The sequence below is a fragment of the Balaenoptera borealis genome, assembly GCF_965194805.1.
Source record: "Balaenoptera borealis genome assembly, chromosome: 4".
Taxonomy (NCBI): Eukaryota; Metazoa; Chordata; class Mammalia; order Artiodactyla; family Balaenopteridae; genus Balaenoptera; species Balaenoptera borealis.
Window position 1 is genome coordinate 43165815 of NC_138861.1, and position 24297 is coordinate 43190111.

The window sequence follows — 24297 nt, forward strand, 5'->3', positions numbered from 1 at the left end:
TAGGTAAAAGCAAATAAATAAAAAATAAACATTTATGGATTTATGGATTGAGATGTGTAAATAAAGTAAGCAACCTCAACACTGTGCCAAATATGATTACCTACATTTGGATCCTATGAAACAGTCCCTTAGTCCTGCAGCTCTACTTCCACACTTAATTCCTGAGTGTATTTAATCATGTAATTTGATATAATATCATGTTGTTATTGTTCTTTTCTTCATTCATTTAACAAACATTTATCAAGTATGATACTGTGTACCAGGAAGTGTTCTGGATATTGGTGATACCCAGTGAGCAAAAGTAAAAAAAATTCAACCCTTAGAGTTTATAGCCTAGTAAAAGAAACAACACTGATCAAATCACACCAAAACATAAATATAAAATTTTGGCTGTGACCAGTGAGTGCTCAGGCTCAGGCTTCCATGTGATGTTGAATATTAACCAGGTAAAGTGAGAAGCAAAGAGTATTTCTGGCAGAAATGGCAGGGTGTGGGAGGTAAACGGGGGCCAGACGATGCAGGCCTTATAGGCCATGTTAGGGAAAATTTATTTGAGTATCAGTGGGAGGCCACTGAGAGAATTCTTGGCAAATGATGGGTCTGTTTTTGTTTTAATATTTATTTGGTTGCACTGGGTCTTAGTTGCGGCAGGTGGGCTCCTTAGTTGCAGCATGTGAACTCTTAGTTGCGGCATGCATGTGAGATCTAGTTCCCTGACCAGGGCTCGATCCTGGGCCCCCTGCATTGGGAGCGTGGAATCTTAACCACTGCGCCACCAGGGAAGTCCCAGCAAATGACAGGTTTTAAAAATGGTGCATAAATTTTAGTAGAACCTAAGAGTGAATATAGGAGTTTAGACAAGAGATAATGGGAGCTTGGATTAATGTTAGTGGAAGTGGAATGAACGGAAGGTTTCAAGAGATACTTACAAGGTAAAACAGAAATACATGTAAAATACTAAGAACAGATTGATGTAATTGGCACCTTTGACATTTTATTCCTTTATTCAGCAAATATTCATTAATTGTTTTTCATATGTCAGTCACAGGGTTAAGTAATAGAAGTATAATGGCCTTGTTGTCATAGAGCTTTTGGTCAAGTAAGAGAAATAGACATTAAATAATTACAGAAATACAAACCGTGATCAGTGCTGTGAAGGGAAAATAGAGGGGTCTTGTGAATATACAAAGGGGACTTGGCTTGATGTGGTACAGAGAGTGACATTGGAGCTGAGAATCCAAAGGGATGGAGAGGAGTTACCAAAGGTGTGTGGAGGAAGGAATAGAATATGCAAAAGCCAGTTGAAGGTCAGTGAGGCCAGAGTATGAGGAGAATGGGGGAGAGTAGCTCTGTATGAAGCTGGACCGGTAGATCAGGCCTACACAAGGATGAAAAGACGTATGTACAAGGTTATTCATCGCAGTGTCACTAGTAATATCAAAAGATGAGCAACAACTGAAACAGTTCAGCAGTAAGGCCTAGTCGAATCAACTGTCGTTCATTTATGAAACAGAATACTTTTCAGCTGTTAAAAAAAAAAAAAAGAATAGGGATGCAATTGATAAAAAGATCCTCAGAACATACTATTAAATGAAAAGAGCAAGGTGCAAAACAGTGTATATGGTACAGAACCTTTTCTGTGAGAAAGGAAGGAAATAAGAACGTAAAATCATATTTTCTTGTGTTTGCATAAAGAAAAACCAAAGGAATTAACTAATTAAAATTTTTTTACCTATAAGGGGAACAGAGTAGTTGGAGACAGGACTGAAAATGAGACTTCTCATTATATGCTTTTTGTGTCCTTTCAATTTTGATCCTACCTATTCAAAGAATAAAATTTGATTTTTAAAAGAAAGGAAAATAGGTATAGATAGAAAATGTTTGTTTTTAAAATAGTATACCTTCTGTTTTCAAAAAGACTCAACTAGATTTCTGTCTTTCTTTTCTCTTTTATTTTTTTTTTAAATATTTATTTGGTTGCACCAGGTCTTAGTTGAAGCAGGCAGCCTCCTTAGTTGTCTCTCGCCAGCTCCTTAGTTGTGGCATGTGGGCTCCTTAGTTGTGGCATGCAAACTCTTAATTGCGGCATGCATGTGGGATCTAGTTCCCTGACCAGGGATTGAACCCAGTACCCCTGCATTGGGAGTGCAGAGTCTTATCTACTGCGCCACCAGGGAAGTCCCGATTTCTATTTTTCAAACATAGCTTAATATACATATTTATATAACCTATAATTTTCCTCTTAGCTTAAAATCAAATGATTGATTCTGTGTTGGAAAGAATAGAAAAACAGTTTCATCTTAAGTGACAGATTAGAAATGATGTGATAGTGCCTTCCATTAATACGGAAAATATTTTCTTGTATGCTGCCATGTTTGCTGTTCTTAGTGGTTTGACTTACAGGTCCCTTTAAAACTTTCTAAACACACATGGAGCAGGAAAAATTTGCCTGTGATTTGCATTGTCTCCTTTCTCTCTTTATAAAAGAGGCAGAAGTTAACTATCTTTATATGAATCATGCAACCGAAAAGAATTGTGAGTTGTGGGTTGATTTTGAAATTAACATCAACCAAGCCATATCTATCCAGAGTCGGTTGGTAATTTGCAGTTCTCAGCTGATGAATGCAGGAGAGAGCACACCCAGCTGACCAGTTCATACAGTCTCTCTGTCGGTTGTGCTAAGATTTCCATCATGCAGTTTTTGTGAAAGAAAGGTGTTTTGTACAGTAGATTTAAAAGCCTTCCAGAGGGATAGCTGTATAATCATGAGTTGCTGTTTTTATATATTTGGCTTGGTTCTGTTTCTTGGCAATTATATTTAAAGTACTTGTGTTTTCTGACCCCTTTTGGTCAGAAGTGACCAACTCATTTGGAGGATAGGTTCATTTTTCTGTTGTTTATCTTATAGGGGAGAGGATTGTTCAGTCCTTTCACTTTGGGTGTATAGGATTCACTTATTAAAATTTACTTCTTGGGGGCTTCCCTGGTGGCGCAGCGGTTGAGAGTCTGCCTGCCAATGCAGGGGACATGGGATCGAGCCCCGGTCTGGGAGGATCCCACATGCCGCGGAGCAACTAGGCCCGTGAGCCACAATTACTGAGCCTGCGCGTCTGGAGCCTGTGCTCCGCAACGGGAGAGGCCGCAACAGTGAGAGGCCGCGCACCGTGATGAAGAGTGGCCCCCGCTTGCCACAACTGGAGAAAGCCCTCACACAGAAACGAAGACCCAACACAGCCAAAAATAAATAAATAAATAAATAAATTATTTTTTTTAAAAAAAAGAAAAAAAGAATGATTTTGTTCCAGCTTTTCCTTTCATGCTTAAGCCAAGGTACTGCCCCAATATTGTTGTACACTTAATATAAAGCCCTATTTTATATAATTACCGGAAGAGCCAATAAGTACTTTGAAGAACTTAACAATTGTAAATATATTAAAACTAATAGCTTTTTTAACTAGAAATTACCTCATTTAAAAAAATACTTCAGTGTCTCTGATAAGAAGGTATGTAATCTAAATTTGATTTGGAAAAAAGTTCATTTGATAGAAATAAAGTACTTTTTTATGGTTTTGATGCCTATGAAATAATACTTTAAGTTTTTTAGTCAATAACTTTGTAAGTGGTATTTATCTTCTGTTGGTACATGCTGTATCCGCAGGAGAAAGTTTTCAGTGTGATCCACTTGACATCATCTATCAGTTCTGCTCTTAAATTTCTCTTACCCAGTTTATATTTAAAACCCCAGCTTGTCTCTGTGTGTCAGTAGTCAGTGCTGAAGTTTGTTTTGCCCTTTAACAGTTAAAGTATTGTATGGTATATTTTCAGTCATTAACCAGATGTTGCTATAGTGGTTTTGTTTGTGTCTGATCTGGGTTGCTCATTGTTTGGTAGGTCTTTATGAAAGTTCTTAGTAATTGAGTTCACAGTGATTTAGTATATTTCTAAATTACTCTGTTTCTGATGTTAGGTTTTCAAAGTTGGTCAAATCTGTCATCATCTCACCACAGGAAATATTACCTCTGTCTTCTCCTATTTTAAATCTGCTTTTCTGTCATGTTTTATTTATCCTTATAACCACTTTAAACCTTTTTAAAGTTAGGAGATACATACATAAATAGCTCAATATAGATTTTTTTCCTGCTCTGTAATTATGGAAAGATTATATAAAAGTTTTTTATTATATGAAAGTTTAATTAGAAAGAATTAACTTTTATTTGTTCCAACCCTTGCATTAGATCCTTGTCCTGAGGCTGTTTAAATGCAACTTCAGGACCAGAGACAAAATAGGAAGGAGGTTTAAATATATCTTATCTACATTTCTACCCTTCCTTTTACTGATCTGTTATACCTTCTTTTGTTTGTTTCAAACTTTGTTTAAAGCTTTCTAAAATGTAGAATAGAGGCAGGTTAGAATAGGTGAAAGAACATGGACCAGTCTTGGAATAAACATTCCTAAGTTCCCCAAATCTGGCCTATCTGCTTCCTACCTGTCTAAAACTTAGGTGAGTTACTTAACTTTGTGAGTCTGGTTTTTTTGTTTTTGTTTTTTTTAACGATAACATGGAGAGAATAGAAGATGTTAAGGGTAACATATTACCTGTCACACAGAAAGTGCTTCACAAAAGTTAGTGTCACCCACCATATCAAAGAATAGTCTACCAAAAATGCTTGGCTGTTTCTTTGATACTGTATGCTTATCACTTCTCATGATTTCATAGCATAAATATAGAAGTAAACTGAAAAAGTGTAATGACCCTAAAATATTTCCTCCAACATTTTGGCTTTTTGCCCCTTCTCCTAAAAGAAGGGTTTGACCTTTCCCCCCCCAACCTTACGTTCTTTATCTCTCTCCTCAAGCCAGTTCTAGTTGAGAAACCAGAATCTTTCCCAGACTGACCTTTTTTCTTTTTTTTAATTTATTTTATTTACTTTTATTTTTGGCTGTGTTGGGTCTTCGTTGCTGTGTGCGGGCTTTCTCTGGTTGCGGCGAGCGGGGGCTACTCTTCGTTGCAGTGCGTGGGCTTCTCATGGCGGTGGCTTCTCTTGTTGCGGAGCACGGGCTCAAGGCACGCAGGCTTCAGTAGTTGTGGGTCACGGGCTCTAGAGTGCAGGCTCAGTAGTTGTGGCGCACGGGCTTAGCTGCTCCGCGGCATGTGGGATCTTCCCGGACCAGTGCTTGAACCCGTGTCCCCTGCATTGGCAGGCGGATTCTTAACCACTGCGCCACCAGGGAAGCCCTCCCAGACTGATCTTTATAAAAAAACCAGATAGCCTAGTAAAGTGAACCTGATAGACAAGCCAAATACTTAAAATAATACTTTTAAGTCTTGTTAAAACTGCTTATTATATATAGTGACAACAGCATAGTGTCATTACCAAGGTTGCAAAAATTATCTTTAAAATTGTATTGCAACTGCTTTTCTAATGTTTCTTAATTTTCCCTCTATTGGTAATGATTTGTATTTACTTAATAACCAAAGCATTCTGAAGATTCTTTGTAGCCTGTCAGTCAGAGCTGCATTGAATACATTATATGAGTACAGACCCTAGTGCAAATTAAAATTAGTCAAAAATAAGTGGAGATTGGACTTCCCTGGTGGTCCAGTGGTTGAGACTCTGTGCTTCCAATGCAGGAGGTGTGGGTTTGATCCCTGGGCGGGGAAGTTCTGCATGCCGCGTGGCACTGCCAAAAGTAATAATAATAATAATTAGAGTAAAAAAATAGAAAAAAAAATTTTAAGAGAAAAAAAGTAGAAAAGCAAAATATTCTAAGTTTTTAATTCATTTAATTTAGAAAGTATACTCCTATTGAGAACTGATTTATTAGTTTATTTTAATTTACCTTTATTTTTGATTTAGTAATGGTTTGATTAGATAAAAGAGTCAACTTACCATTGTTATTTAAATTTGCATCTGATTTTGAAGACTACTACCAGAACTAAAACTTGTACTAGGATAACACTTACAGAATCAGTGCTAATAGAAAAATGAGGTAAGTTGTCTGTTTTGGTATGAAATGGCTTCTGAGATTAAAGTGACAATGAAATTTTATATTTTATTTCCATAATTATAATTGAAAAGCTGTGAATCCCCAGAGGCTCTCTTTATTCCAGGAACTTCTCTGAAGTGCAGATACTTTAAAAGGCTTTTACACATCAACCTTCTCACAGTTACCAAGAGAATGTTTTTGTGAAAATGGGTATTGTATTATTTTGTTGTGAAAACTAGAATTCAGTCCTAAAAAGCATCCTCTTTCCTTTATTTCCCATGGATTAAGTTTCACTGGGGAGTGGGGGACCATTTTAAATACAGCTAATGGACCCGTTTTGCGGCTTGGGTGGTGGGCTACCAAGCTTCCCTCAGCTACAAGAAGAGGTGTGTCTCTGTGTTAGGTTTGTCGACTGTCAGAGGGTGGGGACTCTGACTTGTGTTGACAGCAGTAGGGTTAGCTAAAAATTGTCTGATGCCCTTCGCACTTTCTTTCTGACGCTCTAACTTTCTAGGCCGATGTAACAGCTCTCTGCAGTTCAGTACGTGAATCAAATCCTGTGCTCTTTTACTGTCTTCTCCAATTCTTTTTTTTTTTTTAATATTTATTTTATTTATTTATTTGCTTGCATCGGGTCTTAGTTGCGGCAGGTGGGCTCCTTAGTTGCAGCTCATGGGCTCCTTAGTTGTGGCATACAAACTCCTAGTTGCAGCATGCATGTGGGATCTAGTTCCCTGACCAGGGATTGAACCCGGGCCCCCTGCACTGGGAGTGTGGAGTCTTAACCACTGCACCACCAGGGAGGTCCTTGTCTTCTCCAAGTTCTAAAACACTGGGAGATAAAATTCAAGTCAAAAATTTTTTGTGGTCCGAAAAGGAGTAATTAGTTAGAACCTACTTCTAAAAATTATTAGAATTTCATACTAAAAATACAGAAGCCCTTTAGTTGCTCCAGGAGCCAAGGGTCATCTGAAATTGGAAAACAAGAAAGGCCAAATAATACTAGTAGGTGGAAAATTACTCTGTGACTCAAGTAGGTTACTACCATGAAAACCTTAAAAAATAACTCAGTAATGGGGAAGAGTGTTTATAAACTGGTACATAAACTTTCAGCTAAATTTAATACATCTCTAATAGAAGTGCCAGTTTCTGTCCTTAAAAATACATAGAAATAATGTTTTTCTACTGAAAGAAAGCCTTTCAACAGAACGGCTTTTTGAGAGCCATTTGAGTTTCCAAATATATGTATACCTCTATTTAGAAAGCAATTTTCTCAGAAAGTTTTAGTAGAAAGGAACCATAAAAATGATCTTACTCTCAGTTTCTTCATTATGCAAGTGAGGAGAGTTCATATGGTTAACTTGAGGCAAAAATGGGAGTTGAGCCCAATTTTCCTGAATCTTTCATTCTCCTTCAAATATATCAGCCTCCTTCTGCAGTTAACAAGAGTCTCTACAGGCAAAGAAAAAGATTATCTACTTAATGGACAGAGAAAATAGAAAATTAATAAATGGTTTATTTGTGGTAGATTTGCTTTGTTCCTAATCAGGAAAATGGCATTTTAGAGAAGGAAATTTTACTTACATGTGCTTTCCAAAGAATCAAAATGCATCACATATCAGTTTGTAAGGATTGTAACATCATATTTTAGGGCCAGATAGGAGTTTTCCTTGAATTCTCTGAGGTGTATTACTTTTAGAATCTACAAGCAAATGTGAAAGTCTCGATTATAAACAGAACTGACTTATGGCTTTAGAGAGAATTAGAAACTAGAAAGATTATTTGAAACTTTCTAATTTAGTTTCATTTTAAAATCTATCTACTCATTTATAGTCTTTATTTTTTATACTACATTGAAACAAGTCATGAAGCTTCATTATTTTCCTTTTTTTTTTCCTTTGTTTTTAAAAAAATATTTGGTATACACACAAAACAATATATGTAATGCATTCCTCTCAGGTCAGTACCTAGTTGTGGAATAGCTGAATTGTATGTATACATACACATGGCAATAGTAGGTGCATGTTTAACTTTTTAAGAAACTGGCAAACTTTTCCAAGATGGTTGTACCATTTGACATTTCCACCAATAGTATATGAGAGACCAATTTGCTCCACATTCTCACCAATAAGGTATGGTTAACCTTTCATTTTAGCCATTCTGGTGGATATGTAGTAGACCTCATTGTGGTTTAAATCGGAATTTCCCTAATAAAGATGTTGGTCATTTCATGTACTTATTTGCCATCTGTATATTTTCTTTGGTGAAATGCCTGTTCAGATTTTTTCCCCATTTTTCCGTTGGGTTTGTCATTTCCTTATTCATTTGTAAGAATTTTTTGTATATTCTAGCATCAGGTTCTTTGCCTGATATGCTTTGCACATATTTTCTCCCAATAGGAGAAAATACATAACATGCCGTGGGACCAAACACAGCCTATATATATGTATATAATTTTTTAAAAAGGACAGAAAAGAAAGGAAAAAAAAGACAGAAAAATTGGACAACATTAAAAAAATAACCAATAGGGATGATAAGCAAAACTTAGAATAGGGAGGAAACTTGCACAAGCCTCTTAGATAACCGCAGACAGCAGAAGCAAGAAGAACTACAATCCTGCAGCCTGTGGAACAAAAACCACATTCACAGAAAGATAGAAAAGATGAAAAGGCAGAGGGCTATGAACCAGATGAAGGAACAAGACAAAACCCCAGAAAAACAACTAAATGAAGTGGAGATAGGCAACCTTCCAGAAAAAGAATTCAGAATAATGATAGTGAAGATGATCTAGGACCTCGGAAAAAGAATGGAGGCAAAGATCGAGGAGATGCTAGAAATGTTTAACAAAGACCTAGAAGAATTAAAGAACAAACAAACAGACATGAGCAATACAATAGCTGAAATGAAAAATACACTAGAAGGAATCAATAGCAGAGTAACTGAGGCAGAAGAACGGATAAGTGACCTGGAAGACAGAATGGTGGAAATCACTGCTGCAGAAGAGAATAAAGAAAAAGAATGAACAGAAATGAAGACAGCCTAAGAGACCTCTGGGACAACATTAAATGTAACAACATTTACATTATAGGGGTCCCAGAAGGAGAAGAGAGAGAGAAAGGACCCGGGAAATATTTGAAGAGATTATACTTGAAAACTTCCCTAACATGGGAAAGGAAATAGTCCCCAAGTCCAGGAAGTGCAGAGAGTTCCAGGCAGGATAAATCCAAAGAGAAACATTCCAAGACACATAGTAATCCAATTGACAAAAATTAAAGACAAATTATTGAAAGCAACAAGGGAAAAAGGACAAAAAACATACAAGGGAACTCCCATAAGGTTAACAGCTGATTTCTCAGTGGAAACTCTACAAGCCAGAAGGGAGTGGCATGATATATTTAAAATGATGAAACAGAAGAACCTACAACCAAGATTACTCACCCGGCAAGTATCTCATTCAGATTTCACGGAGAAATCAAAAGCTTTACAGACAAGCAAAAGCTAAGAGAAATCAGCACCACCAAACCAGCTCTAAAACAAATGCTAAAGGAACTTCTCTAAGTGGGAAGCACAAGAGAAGAAAAGGACCTACAAAAACAAACCCAAAACAATTAAGAAATGGTAATAGGAACATAGGTATCAATTATTACCTTAAACGTGAATGGATTAAATGCTCCAACCAAATGACACAGGATCGCTGAATGGATACAAAAACAAGACCCATATATATGCTGTCTACAAGGGACCCACTTCAGACCTAGGTACACATACAGACTGAAAGTGAAGGGATGGAAAAAGATATTCCATGCAAATGGAAATCAGAAGAAAGCTGGAGTAGCAATACTCAATATCAGATAAAATAGACTTTAAAATAAAGAATGTTACAAGAGACAAGAAAGGACACTGCATAATGATCAAGGGATCAATCCAAGAAGACGATAGAACAATTATAAATATATATGCACCCGACATAGGAACACCTCAATACATAAGGCAACTGCTAACAGCTATAAAAGAGGAAATCGACAGTAACACAATAATAATGGGGGACTTTAACACCAATGGACAGATCATCCAAAATGAAAATAAATAAAGAAATAGAAACTTGAAATGACACAGTAGGCCAGATAGATTTAATTGATATTTATAGGCCATTCCATCCAAAAACACCAGATTACACTTTCTTCTCAAGTGCACACTGAACATTCTCCAGGATAGATCACATCTTGGGTCACAAATCAAGCCTCAGTAATCATGCTTGAAATCATATCAAGCATCTTTTCTGACCACAACGCTATGAGATTAGAAATGAATTACAGGGAAAAAAACCGTAAAAAACACAAACACGTGGAGGCTAAACAATACGTTACTAAATAACCAAGAGATCACTGAAGAAATCAAAGAGGAAATCAAAAAATACCTAGAGACAAATGATGACGAAAACACGACGACCCAAAACCTATGGGATGCAGCAAAAGCAGTTCTAAGAGGGAAGTTTATAGCAATACAAGCCTACCTCAAGAAACAAGAAAAATCTCAAATACACATCTAACCTTGCACCTAAAGGAACTAGAGAAAGAAAAACAAACAAAACCCAAAGTTAGCAGAAGGAAAGTAATCATAAAGAGCAGAGCAGAAATAAATGAAACAGAAGCAAAGAAAACAATAGGAAAGATGAATAAAACTAAAAGCTGGTTCTTTGAGAAGATAAACAAAATTGATAAAGCATTAGCCAGACTCATCAAGAAAAAGGGAGAGGACTCAAATCAAAAGAATTAGAAATGAAAAAGGAGAAGTTGCAGCAGACACTGCAGAAATACAAAGCATCCTAAGAGACTACTACAAGCAACTCTATGCCAATAAAATGGACAACCTGGAAGAAATGGACAAACTCTTAGAAAGGTATAACCTTCCAAGACTGAACCAGGAAGAAGTAGAAAATATGAACAGACCAATCACAAGTAATGAAATTGAAACTGTGATTAAAAATCTTCCAACAAACAAAAGTCCAGGACCAGATGGCTTCACAGGTGAATTCTATCAAACATTTAGAGAAGAGCTAACACCCATCCTTCTCAAACTCTTCCAAAAAATTGCAGAGGAAGGAACACTCCCAAACTCATTCTATGAGACCACCATCACCCTGATACCAAAACCAGACAGAGATACTACAAAAAAAGAAAATTACAGACCAATATCACTGATGAATATAGATGCAAAAATCCTCAACAAAATACTAGCAAACAGAATCCAACAACACATTAAAAGGATCATACACCACGATCAAGTGGGATTTATCCCAGGGATGCAAGGATTCTTCAATATATGCAAATCAATCAATGTGATACACCATATTAACCAATTGAAGAATAAAAACCATATGATCATCTCAATAGATGCAGAAAAAGCTTTTGACAAAATTCAACACCCATTTATGATAAAAACTCTCCAGAATGTGGGCATAGAGGGAACCTACCTCAGCATAATACAGGCCACATACGACAAACCCACAGCAAACATCATTCTCAATGGTGAAAAACTGAAAGCATTTCCTCTAAGATCAGGAACAAGACAAGGATGTCCACTCTCACCACTATTATTCAACATAGTTTTGGAAGCCCTAGCCACGGCAATCAGAGAAGAGAAAGAAATAAAAGGAAAACAAATTGGAAAAGAAGAAGTAAAACTGTCACTGTTTGCAGATGACATGATACTATACATAGAGAATCCTAAAGATGCCACCAGAAAACCACTAGAGTTAATCAATGAATTTGGTAAAGTTGCAGGATACAAAATTAATATGCACAGAAATCTCTTGCATTCCTATACATTAATGATGAAAAATCTGAAAGAGAAATTAAGGAAGCACTCCCATTAACGATTGCAACAAAAAGAATAAAATACCTAGGAATAAACCTACCTGGGAAAACAAAAGACCTGTATGCAGAAAACTATAAGACACTGATGAAAGAAATTAAAGGTGATACAAACAGATGGAGAGATATACCGTGTTCTTGGGTTGGAAGAATCAATATTGTGAAAATGACTATACTACCCAAAGCAATCTACAGATTCCATGCAATCCCTATCAAATTACCAATGGCATTTTTTACAGAACTAGAACAAAAAATCTTAAAATTTTTATGGAGACACAAAAGACCCCAAATAGCCAAAGCAGTCTTAAGGGAAAAAAATGGAGCTGGAGGAATCAGACTCCCTGACTTCAGACTATACTACAAAGCTACAGTAATCAAAACAATATGGTACTGGCACAAAAACAGAAATATAGATCAATGGAACCAGATACAAAGCCCACAGATAAACCCACGCACCTCTGGTCAACTAATCTATGACAAAGGAGGCAAGGATATACAATGGAGAAAAGACAGTCTCTTCAATAAGCGGTGCTGGGAAAACTGGACAGCTACATGTAAAAGAATGAAATTAGAACACTCCCTAACACCATACACACAAATAAACTCCAAATGGATTAAAGACCCAAATGTAAGGCCAGACACTGTAAAACTCTTAGAGGAAAACAAAGGAAGAACACTCTTTGACATAAATCACAGCAAGATGTTTTTTGATCCACCTCCTAGAGTAAAGGAAATAAAAACAAAAATAAACAAATGGGACCTAATGAAACTTAAAAGCTTTTGCAAAGCAAAGGAAACTACAAACAAGACGAAAAGACACCCCTCAGAATGGGAGAAAATATTTGCAAATGAATCAACGGACAAAAGATTAATCTCCAAAATATATGAACAGCTCATGCAGCTCAATATTTAAAAACCAAACAACCCAATCCAACAATGGGCAGAAGACCTAAATAGACATTTCTCCAAAGAAGACATACAGATGGCCAAGAAGCACATGAAAAGCTGCTCAACATCACTAATTATTAGAGAAATGCAAATCAAAACTACAATGAGGTATCAACCTCACACCACTTAGAATGGGCATCATCAGAAAATCTACAAACAACAAATGCTGGAGAGCGTGTGGAGAAAAGGGAACCCTATTGCACTGTTGGTGGGAATGTAAATTGATACAGCCACTATGGAGAACAGTATGGAAGTTCCTTAAAAAACTAAAAATAGAATTACCATACGACCCAGCAATCCCACTACTGGGCATATACCCTGGGAAAACCATAATTCAAAAAGAGTCATGTACCACAATGTTCATTGCAACACTATTTACAATATCCAGGTCATGGAAGCAACCTAAATGCCCATCGACAGAGGAATGGATGAAGAAGATGTGGTACATATACACAATGGAATATTACTCAGCCATAAAAAGGAACGAAATTGGGTCATTTGTAGAGACGTGGATGGATCTGGAGTCTGTCATACAGAGTGAAGTAAGTCAGAAAGAGAAAAACAAATATCATATATTAACGCATACATGTGGAACCTAAAAAAATGGTACAGATGAACTGGTTTGCAGGGCAGAAATAGAGACACAGATGTAGAGAACAAACGTATGGACACCAAGAGGGGATAGTGGCGGGGGGATGGTGGTGGTGGGATGAATTGGGAGATTGGGATTGACATGTATACACTAATATGTATAAAATGGATAACTAATAAGACCTGCTGTATAAAAAAATAAATAAATTCAAAAAAAGAAAAGTCACAATAGGGGTTATGGAGGGAGCAGAATGGTTATCTATTTTATATATAGATATATATATAAAGGTATTATATATTCAGAGAAAAAAAATACCGCACCTAAAATGTTACTTACATTCATTCACTCAATAAATATTACCATGGATCTGGTGTTGAGCATTACTCTAGGGGCTGGAATGCCTTTATATATAGAGACAGAGAGAGAAATAGATACAGATATAGATATATCGATATATATATGAAGAGACATATGTATCGTTATATCTATATCTTAATTTACTGTTCCATAGGATATATTCATCTTTCATTTTACTAGTTAATGCCAAACTTTTCAAAAGTAGTTGTACAAATTTATACACTGATCAGCAGTGTATAAGAGTTCTTATTAAGTCTTTCTAATGTAGAGGGTAAAAAATACCATCCCACATCAGTCTAAATTTGCATTTTCCTGTTTTCTAATGAGACTGGAAGTCTTTTCAGATTTAATTGGCCACTCCTGTTTCCTCTGCTGTAAAATGGCATTCATGTTATTTGCTCTTCTTAATTGGGTTCTCGGTGTGTAGGAGGTCTTCACATTTTCTAGATGCGTACCCTTTGTTAGCCCCTGTAATGCAGATCCCTCTCCCCAGTTTGTAACTTGTCCTTTCAATCTTTGGGTGAATAGAAATTCTAAATTTCAAAGTAATTTAATTTATCGATCTTTTCGTCATAATTTATGATTTTTTATCTTTAAGAAGTTATTTCATACCTAAGGTCATCTGGAAACTTTTCCACCCTTCTGTCAAAACGTACTGCCCTCAGAGCTCTCCTTTGACCAATCTTTGACAGTCTGTTCTCCAGAAGAGACCTGAAACTCATTCACACTGGCAGAGGTTACTGAGAACAGGTCAGTTTTAGAAAACATTTTTATGTAAATAGGAATCAAATGTGAACTAGCCTGTAATAATTTACTTTACTTCTTTTTTCTAGCTGTAATTTTCATTGACTCTAGTGACTTACAGGAAAGAGATTTGGTCGTGAAATCAAACTCCACTCATGTAAGGTGAACACTGGTTATAACTTTAATTAGCATAATTTGACCTTTTCTTAGTAGATACTTACACAAATCAGTTTATCATTTTAAAGCTTGTTTTAAAAGTGATTGCAATGCAAAACTTTTCTGTCTAGACGTAGAGAAAGAAGCCAATATGAATTAGTGGAAGTCTGTATTAAGAATGTTTAAACAAATTTTTAGTGTAATACTGTTAACTTGAATGGTGCTAACCAATGAATAATTTGGAAGAAATTAGGTGCCTTCTTGTTGCTTGAAAAATGTGTTCATTTTAAAAGCACAGAATCATGGGGTTGTAAAGGGACCCTTAAAGGTTCTTCTGAGGTGATCCATTAGGCAGAGGAATTCCTTCTGCAGCATCTCTGCCCTTGGATTGAAGGCCTTGTCAAGGCAGGCAGTGTTGATAAACCGTGTTCATGCACTCTTGTCAACAAAATTTATTTGCTTAGCACACACCTTCTTTTCACTGTGCGAAGGTAGACTTCACATCAGCTTCTATCTTTGAAAAGGAAAAAACTCTGTGTTCCTTGCTTCACTCACAGCACTGACATCAGATATGTGTGGGTTTTTTCCCCCACACAGACCAAGTCTCTGATTTTCTGGACACTAGCTAGGTGTCCTACAATTCGGTTCACTTCTGACCAACCAGCTATAAGTCGAAGGTTCCCACAACCCCCTTCTCAGCTTCAGTCATTTGCTAGAGCAGCTCCCAGAGCTCAGGAAACAGTTTACTTATTATATTACCAGTTCATTACAAAAAAATATTAAAGGATACAGATGCAGAGGTCCATAGGGCAAAGTCTGGAAGGGTCCTCAGCACAAGAGCTTCTGTCCCCATTGGGCTTGGGGTGCACCACCCTCCTGGCTTGTGGATGTGTCAGCCAACCCAGAAGCTGTCCAAACCCCACACTACAGGGATTTTTAAGGAGGCTTCATTGCAGAGGCACAGCTGATTAAATCGTTGTCCCGAGGTTGGTGGGGGGTGAGGGTGAAAATTCCCACTCTCTAATCACAATTTAGTTCCCCTGGCAACCAGCCCCAAGCTGTGGTTATCTAGCGGCTTTCCAAAAATCTCATTAACATAAAGGCAGGTGCGGTTGAAAAGGGCTTGTTGTGAATAACAGAAGACACTCCATTCACCTTTAATAGCTCTGGGGCTATTTCAGGAACAGAACCAGAGACCAAATATTACAACAAAAGATGCTTCCTAGGCTCTTATCACTTAGGAAATTAACAAGGGTTTTAGGAGCTCTGTGCCTGGAATGGGATGAAGACCAAGTATTTACTTCTCATTATAAATCACAGTATCACAATCTTACTTCTTACAAGTTCCAAATCAGGGGGTTCTAAATAAATGAAATTTTATCTACTAAAAAAAGTCAATGTTGTTTGAAGGTTTAACCATCAAATAGGTAAACTTAAATTACACTGAAATTGAGTGAGTACTTATCCTGTGTCAGACAGTGTGCTAGGTAGTATCTCATTTCATTTAACCCTTACAACAGCACTACAAATGCAGTTTGGTAATGGCATCCCTGATAAACGGATAAAGACCTTGGCCAGTGAAGTTAGAAGTAACCCGTGCCTGGTGTCACAAAGAAAACTGGGAAGTGGTACAACTGGGACTGGCACGAGTGCCTCCTGATTCCAGAGCTCTTTCTGGTAATTTCTATAAAAGAACAGTACTAGTAACGGGGATATTTTACTAATGACCTAGATGAGTAACAAATAAAAATTTGGGGAGGCTGTGACCAGTATCAACTATGCCTAATGCGCCTCTTCCCAGAAAATTGGAAGTAAAAGTTCTCAAAGATACTGTATGTACTCCTAAACTGCACTTAGGTCTTGGGGCTGGTTAGTAGCAGTTTTGCCTTGCTTGTTTGTTTGAATCTCTGTTCCCTAGCTGCTTTCTCTATTAATTTCTCTCCTGTATCACAGCCACTTTTTAGCCTTTCTTCCTTCTAGGCCTACCCTCCTCCCTCTGATTTTCCTCCTTTTCACTGTTTTCTAGACCTTCATTCATTCCTAGGAAAGCACATTCTTAACCTTTTCCTTTTTTTAAAAAAATCTATTTATTTATTTATTTATTTTGGCTGCGTTGGGTCTTCATTGCTGCACGCGGGCTTTCTCTAGTTGCAGCGAGCGAGGGCTACTCTTCATTGCGGTGCGCGGGCTTCTCACTGTGGTGGCTTATCTTGTTGCGGAGCACTGGCTCTAGGCGTGCGGGCTTCAGTAGTTGTGTCTCACGGGCTCTAGAGAGCGGGCTCAGTGGTTGTGGTGCACAGGCTTAGTTGTTCCACGGCATGTGGCATCTTCCCACACCAGGGATCGAACCCGTGTCCCCTGCATTGGCAGGCAGATTCTTAACCCCTGCGCCACCAGGGAGGTCCCGTTATTTTATTTTTTTTAATAAACATTTCTTTTTTTATTTACTTATTTTATTTAGTTGCAGCATGTGCGCTCCTTAGTTGCGGCTCGCCAGCTCTTTAGTTGTGACATGCGAACTCTTAGTTGTGGCATGCATGTGGGATCTAGTTTCCTGACCAGGGATCAAACCCGGGCCCCCTGCATGGGGAGCACGGAGTCTTAACCACTGTGCCACCAGGGAAGTCCCTTTAACCTTTTTCAGGGATGCACCTCTTTTGCTGCATAATGAAACACCCACTACTTAGTGGCCTGTTACACAAGTGATTTATTATTTCCCACCATTGCCTAGGTATGGGATAGGTGGATTCTTCCTGTTTCACTTTCAACTAGAATGCCTGCTGGGCACTGGGAGCAGCTGGAATGACTGGGCCTCTGTCCCCATGGGCTTCCATCCCAAAGGGAGGCTACGCGGGGTTTCCTCACAACGTGGCGACACTAGTCCCAGAGCTCCAGCACTTGCTTATCAGGCCTCATTTTCTAAAGTTACAGGCCAAGCTTATTTTCATTGTAGAAGCCTCCCCAGGAGTGTGGATTGAGAAGGGTGATTGGGGCCATTATTGTAACAATCATTATAATAATATACTTTGCTCACCTCCTAATTGCCTTCTAGAAACCTGCTTTTCCTATCATTATCCTGTCTCCTTAATAATTGCCCCTGGGTAGAGGTTCATCATCCTTTGAAATATCCCCCCTTATCTCAGCACCAGAGGGCAGGGGAGTTAGAGTTCTCCCATCCCGATGTTCTCTTTCAACCTTTCTTGAAAAAACCCTCTTCTCCCCACAAGTGCCTTTTTTCTTTAAGTTAACAAGATGTATTTTTACTACCCATTTATTATATTAAGCATCATTTTCACTGCACTCTGCCTTACTTATCCTTGTACCCTTGTATCCCTAGTACTGCGCCTGATGCATAATGTTATGCATCAGGTTTCGTTGTCATCCTTGTACCTGGTACCAAAGGTTTTCATTTAGGAAGGTTGCAGGCCTTAAATTTCCGACCAGATGAATTCAAGGTATTTTTTTTAGTTTGTACAGACATTTTTAGTTGTCATTTCATGGTCTCTGGCCCTCTTAAACTATCTCCCTGCCAGAAACTTTCTTATCTTTGTCAGAGAAAGAGAAAAAAATCCCTTTTATTTTTTAAACAACTTTAGTTGAATCAGCAGCTCCAGATGCCCTAAATGTTAACCCAGCTTCTTCGCAAGGCTTGAGATACTCATTCCCTGGGGTCAGTTTGGTTTCCTGCCTACCTCCTCCTTTTTCCACACCAAGACTGTAAGCTCATGAGGGAAGGAATTTCTTTCTGTATCTCCTAGAACAGTGCCTGGCACTTAGAAGGTACTTAAGGTCTGTTGAACGAATAAATGAATGGAATAAAAAGTTATCTAAGATACTTTAAGTAAAAATCTGTTACTGAAAGTGTGCATGGTGCAATCCGTTTATGTTCTTAAATATTGTATATAAGCCTAGAAAACTTCTCAAAGGATACACAATAAAATGTTAACAGTGATTCTCTCAGGCGAGGAGAGAATAAATGCAAAGTGGATCAGGAGACTTTACTTTATAATCTTGAGCATATGCCATTTTTATAACATTTTAATTTTTAAAATAAAGGCTTTACAAATCAAAAATATCCACTATAAATATATTAGTGTTATTTCCTTTATAGAGGTACATGGACGAAGAAATGACTAGAGAGACTATGCATGTGTGTGTTAATAGTGAATACAGATGTCATATCATATATGTTATAATCCTAGTTTTTCACTTAGCATCATATATCAGATGTTTTTACATCATTAAAAATGATTAAAGCTCAGTTTTAGTGAATATTGCATTGGATGGGTAAATTAGAGTGTATTTTATACTTTACTGTTGAACAATTTGCAATTATAAATAAGACCTCAGGAAACACTTCATTCATATACTCTTTTTGATGCTTTGCTGATTTCTTTAAAAGAGTCATAGAGATAGCGTTACCTGATTAAAACATACTCTTGATATCATTAGAAGTAATAAGCAATTGAAAATAACTGAGAGGCCTATGAACTTTAAGTAAATTGGCTTTCTGGGCAACTCTTGCCACCCTTCTTCAATCTTTGCAGAGAAGTATGGTATTTAAAAGTATCCAGCCTATTCAGTTTTCATAAAGTGTGGCCTTAATGATGTCTATACTTGGTATAGAGTATGTATCATATAGTAATTATTTATGTATAATTCTGCCTCTTCAAAATTTGATTTTGAATATACTTAGTTTGAAGGGGGATCTAATGATATGTTTAATTAAAGTAAGCTCAATAATGTTTGAAAATGGTTAAGAGAGTACCTATTTAGCATCTTAAACTGATCTGTTCCCTTCAGGGAAGTTAAGAAGTCATCGAAGGTTCAGTGACTTTACAAAGCAATGTACAATCGGTGTGTGAGAAATACTTTGTCAAAACAACTTTTCTGGAGGAGAGATACGCTCTTTCATTACGACATGTAATAAATCACCTTATATTTCATTGTCATTGGTGTTAATGCTTGGTCTTGTAACTCTGCCCTGTTCACAGGTTAAAGTATTACACAATCAGCTGGTCCTTTTCCACAATGCCATTGCCGCTTACTTTGCTGGGAATCAGAAGCAGCTTGAACAGACACTTAAACAGTTCCATATCAAATTGAAAAATCCTGGAGTGGACGCCCCATCTTGGCTTGAAGAACAGTAAAATCACACCTGGAAAAAAAGAGAAAGTCACATTGTTATATTTCTAAACAAACCTAATAAGAATTAAGCAGAGTTGGGGGAAGGGGAAAAGGGTGACAACCTTTGTAGTGATTCTTGCACAAACAGCTTTAATTTTTCCCTTTTTTCATACTTTAACAATTGAACTGTTAAATTTGATGGGAAGGTGGGTGGTTTTAATGTAAACATAATTTCTATAATCTGAACACAATAATTTTCCTTTTTGAGAAATCCTTTTGTATTGTGAGCGTTGATGGCTATTTCTGTAGTTTGAAAACACTTAATATAGATTTGCACTGACAAGATAAAAATTCAAGGTTTTTGGTCCTGCAAATGAGGACCAGTTGTACCTTTTCCGAAGGGAGGTTTACATGATTTGTATCAACATCAGATATTTTATATATGAATGTATTAAATATCTTTAAGAGATTCATTTTCATGTATTGTCTTAAAGAAAAAAAAAAACTATTTTGCAGAGTAAAATTATATGGTGTTCCTGCAGCATCCACAGAGAGGTGGCAGCTCTTATGAATGACTGATTGGCTGGTGGAGTTGTGGCAGATACCTTTTTAAAAATGAATCTGTACCATTATAATTTTGTTTAAGACTTTTTCTTAAAGACGCAGGAATCACACTGTCATTTCTGTGAGGCTTTTGAACTTACAAATTTGCATCACCCAAAGTCATGGAGCGCATATGTTAGCCATTTCTTTGATTCATAATGAAACCTGCTTAAGAGAATTTTTTTGACAGGTAGACTTGGGAATAGAAATTCTCCGTGGTTTCTAGAGTAGAATTCTGTGCTTGGAAAGCTAGTTTTTGGGTAAGTTCCACTTTGACAGAAGTGAATTCCTAGACAGCTTTCATTGACTTCTATGTGTAACAATACCGGTTAAGCCTTAAATCACAGATATGTGCCTTCTCAGATACAGTAATTCTCTTTCAACCAATGTACATAAATCCATAAAGAAGCCCCTTTCAGATAATGTTTGATGTGTCTGTTACTTCCTTGCAAAGGAGCACTGTGTATAAATGTTGAGTTTCTTTGTATTTGTTAAGCCACATTTAAGGTTTATGGAGAAATCAACTCTAGAATTTGCTTTTTGGTTTTTCTTCATTCCTTTTACAGAATGGGAAGGCAGAGGACTTGTTTTCATTTGAATAAAGGAAAGGTGACGTGGGTCCGTGTGGTGGTAGCCAGAAGAGGGGGGCTGGAAGGGCCAGTGCTGTTTCAGTTGCTCAGTGCCTTTGGTTTTGTGTTACGTGGTTGGCCTGTCTGCTGTGTGGTTTTATCAGTAATGTAATCCTTTTAAAATATAAGTTCTCTTGATTTTTGACATAGACATAAATTAATATTTTGAGAGGTATCTCTTCGCCTGTTCATTTCTTTTGTGTTGAAATGAAGTACTTAAAATTACTGTCATACATGAACTTTGTGGGCTGTAAGATTTGTTATATATGTTCAAATGCCATTTAGCTGGCTTTTTAATTAATATGCCTGTTTTCAGTGCTTAACACAATGTAACGTGACTGTAAATCATAAACCTATTTTAAATCATTCCCTCCTGTATATTTGTACTCTGAGAGAGCCTTATTTTATTCTTCCAGCAGAATTACTACTTGTGATAGTTCATTTACATTCCCCAGAATGTGCCTCTGGTGTGAATTTTGTATTCTTATTAAAAGTGTTTGCTTCAGTACCTCATTTCTCTGACTCCTCATAATTTAAAATAAGAAGCAACTATTTGGAAAAAATGAGGACATGTGATTTGTCTTTAAAAACAGTGACAAAAACTGGTGCTTCTGTCACTTAAAATTGTTTTATTTCAGTAAGTTACTCTTTTCCCTCAATTGGAATCTCTTGGGAGCAGCAGAACATGTCCACTCTTACACACTTCAGTAACAGTTGTAGCTAAGGAATTCAATTGTTTCATGGATTGATGATTTTTCAGAATAAACTAAAATTATCAGTGATTTTGAGTAGTGGGTACATGTGCAAAAGAAATAAGTAAATTAACATATTAGCCAGTGGTATATTTACTTTGTTAGGAAAGTAACTCATATTCATTGTAGAAAAGAATTTGAAGATAATCTCAAAAATTGAGGATCAAATAAATAACTTCCCAAATCAATAAGTACTGCGTGGGGCCCCCTAAATCCCCCTGAAATTAGATACTTTAGTTACCAGTTATTTCTATTATAAGCTCTAGTTTGAATATCCTTTAAGGCGCACTCTTATCAGGTTATTCCCTTAGGTTAGATTCCAAAAGTGAAAATGAGCCCTCAAAGTATATACACATTTTTAGGACTTTACTGTGCATTGCCAGTTGGCTTTCAAGAAAGATTTTGCCAATTTATATACATGTGCCTGTTTAGCATATTTTTAAAGCCAGTATACATAAAAGGACACCATGCATATAATCAGCAGAACATCATTTTATAAATGTTTTAAGTGGATAGGGGAAAACCGTCAAGAAGATAAAGGCTGAACCATCAGGATGTGGGGAGTTGTGGGGTGTGGGACAGAGGATAGATAGAAATGGCAAACTTTTCTCTCATTAAAATAGAAATTTTTCAAGAAAAAAAAATGCACTGAAGAGCAAGCCTGTGAAATTGAATTCTTCATCCTGTTAAAAGATAAACTGAGGCATATTAAAAATTTTGAGTTTAGGGACTTCCCTGGTGGTCCAGTGGGTAAGACTCCATGCTCCCAGTGCTGGGGCCCTGGGTTCGATCCCTGGTTGGGGAACTAGATCCCACATGCATGCTGCAACTAAGAGTCTGTGTGCCGCAACTAAAAGATCCCGCATGCCACAACAAAGACCTGGCGCAGCCTAAATAAATAAATAAGTAAATTTTTTTGAGTTTATATTTAAAATCGATTTGAATCAGGCAGCACCAAACTGGAAGTAGTTAGCCCTCCACCAGCAGGAGCTGGGCTTGGGGGAGACTTTTATAGAGAAGAGGCAGGTGCAAAGGAAGGAAAGCATTTGATTGACTGTAGCTTAAGGGTTGATTATTTGGGAAAGCCTAGTTGGCTGTTTGTGATTAGTTGTCCTTAGGTTTTGATTTCTTAAGTTTGAGGCATTTGTGGCTTAAGTGTTGGTTTGCTTAACGTAGGCTACTAAGGCATTAAAGCCACCTCAGTCTGTTGGCCTCCTTTTTAAATTAATTTAATAATCCCAAAGTTGCCAAAATCTTAGAGCCCAGGAGGGACGTGGGCTTATAGAAGTAATTTAGCTGAAATCTAGACTTTAAGAAGCATCTTTTCCATATTCAAAGCACACTGATGATGTTACTGAAGTATATCCCATAGAGTTGAAGCTAGAAGTTTCCTTAGAGATTAACTGTTTAAGGCCCTTTTTTTCACAAGGCCCCAAAACATTAAACTGACCTAGCCAACTCCCAACTCTAAATGTAATGCCAGGTGAGTATTTGCAACTAAATATATGAATTCCCCTTTAAATCCTTCCAATTTCAACTGCATAATTAAAACAATGTGTCAAAAGTGTCATTTCTTCTACTAAAGTACTATGTGGATAAATGTCTTCTCAGTCGAAAAAAATAATCCACCCCCAAATGGATTCATATTAGATATATTTCAAAGTATTTACGATCCACTGATCTTTAACTTAAAGTATTCTGAAATACTGTGAACCTAAAAAGGACTATATTAAGTAAAATTATGCATATTGAAAAAGCTAAAGCTAAATCTGTTAATCATGGGACTGTTAATTTGGAGAATAATATATCTACCTCATATGCCCAGTCTCCTTTACCCTTCACTAGAGATGACTGTAGGTGTGGAAAACAAAAGCAAAATATCTAAATTGCTAATTCAGTGTAACATCTGTATATAATTTGTACTGATTTTTGTGAAGCTTAAGAATGCCTATATTTTGTAGTAATATTCCTTAACATCTGCCCATTAGCTCTTTTCTTGAACCTTTCTGGGAGAGTTGAGACCACCTGAGATCCTTCATCACTCAATTCTAACCAAATTTAGGCACTTAGAAAAATTATTCCCCCCTGTAAGACTGCATATTTTTATATTGGCTAAGACTATCCAGTTGTGAATAGGCTATTTTCTGACCGAAAGGCCAGTTATATTTTGCATTAGTTCAAAGCTTTTCCAAGGGCCACAGGTCCTTAACTATTTTTACAACATAGCAAGACCTGTTAAAATAGAATGACAATGCAAACAACTTTCCTCTTTTAAGGACCCGCATTAAATTCTATTCTGTGTTCCCACTTGAAGGTTTCCTGCTCAACAGGTTTCCTGGCATAAATGAGCCTTTATAATAAATTGCCAAGTGGTTCTCCTAATGTACAGAAAACTATGAAGTTCGGCTTTGTTTTTGTGAAATAAAGGCGAACTCATAGCAGTTTCTGTATATTAAGTGAGAACTATTTATTATTCTGGTTGTAACTCTGCTGTGGAAAGAGGAGACTCTCCATATAAGGAAGGGAA

The 24297-nt window shown here is 37.0% G+C and overlaps 1 protein-coding gene across 11 annotated transcripts in view; it reads left to right on the top strand.

Moving 5' to 3' along the window:
- The window catches only part of ARFIP1 (ARF interacting protein 1), a 129451-nt gene extending 107920 nt beyond the window's left edge, over nt 1-21531 (top strand). For 8 of the 11 annotated variants that reach the window (XM_082391551.1, XM_082391550.1, XM_082391546.1 and 5 more), the window contains one exon: nt 19654-21531. In XM_082391551.1, the coding sequence (XP_082247677.1) occupies nt 19654-19809 (156 nt within the window). In that variant the 3' untranslated portion in view covers nt 19810-21531. Of the gene's footprint in view, nt 1-1986; nt 4189-5467; nt 13353-14357; nt 14510-19653 lie in introns of those variants that run through there. The other 3 variants (XR_014244526.1, XR_014244525.1, XM_082391549.1) reach the window with 3 other exon arrangements.
- The last annotated feature ends 2766 nt before the right edge of the window (nt 21532-24297 follow it).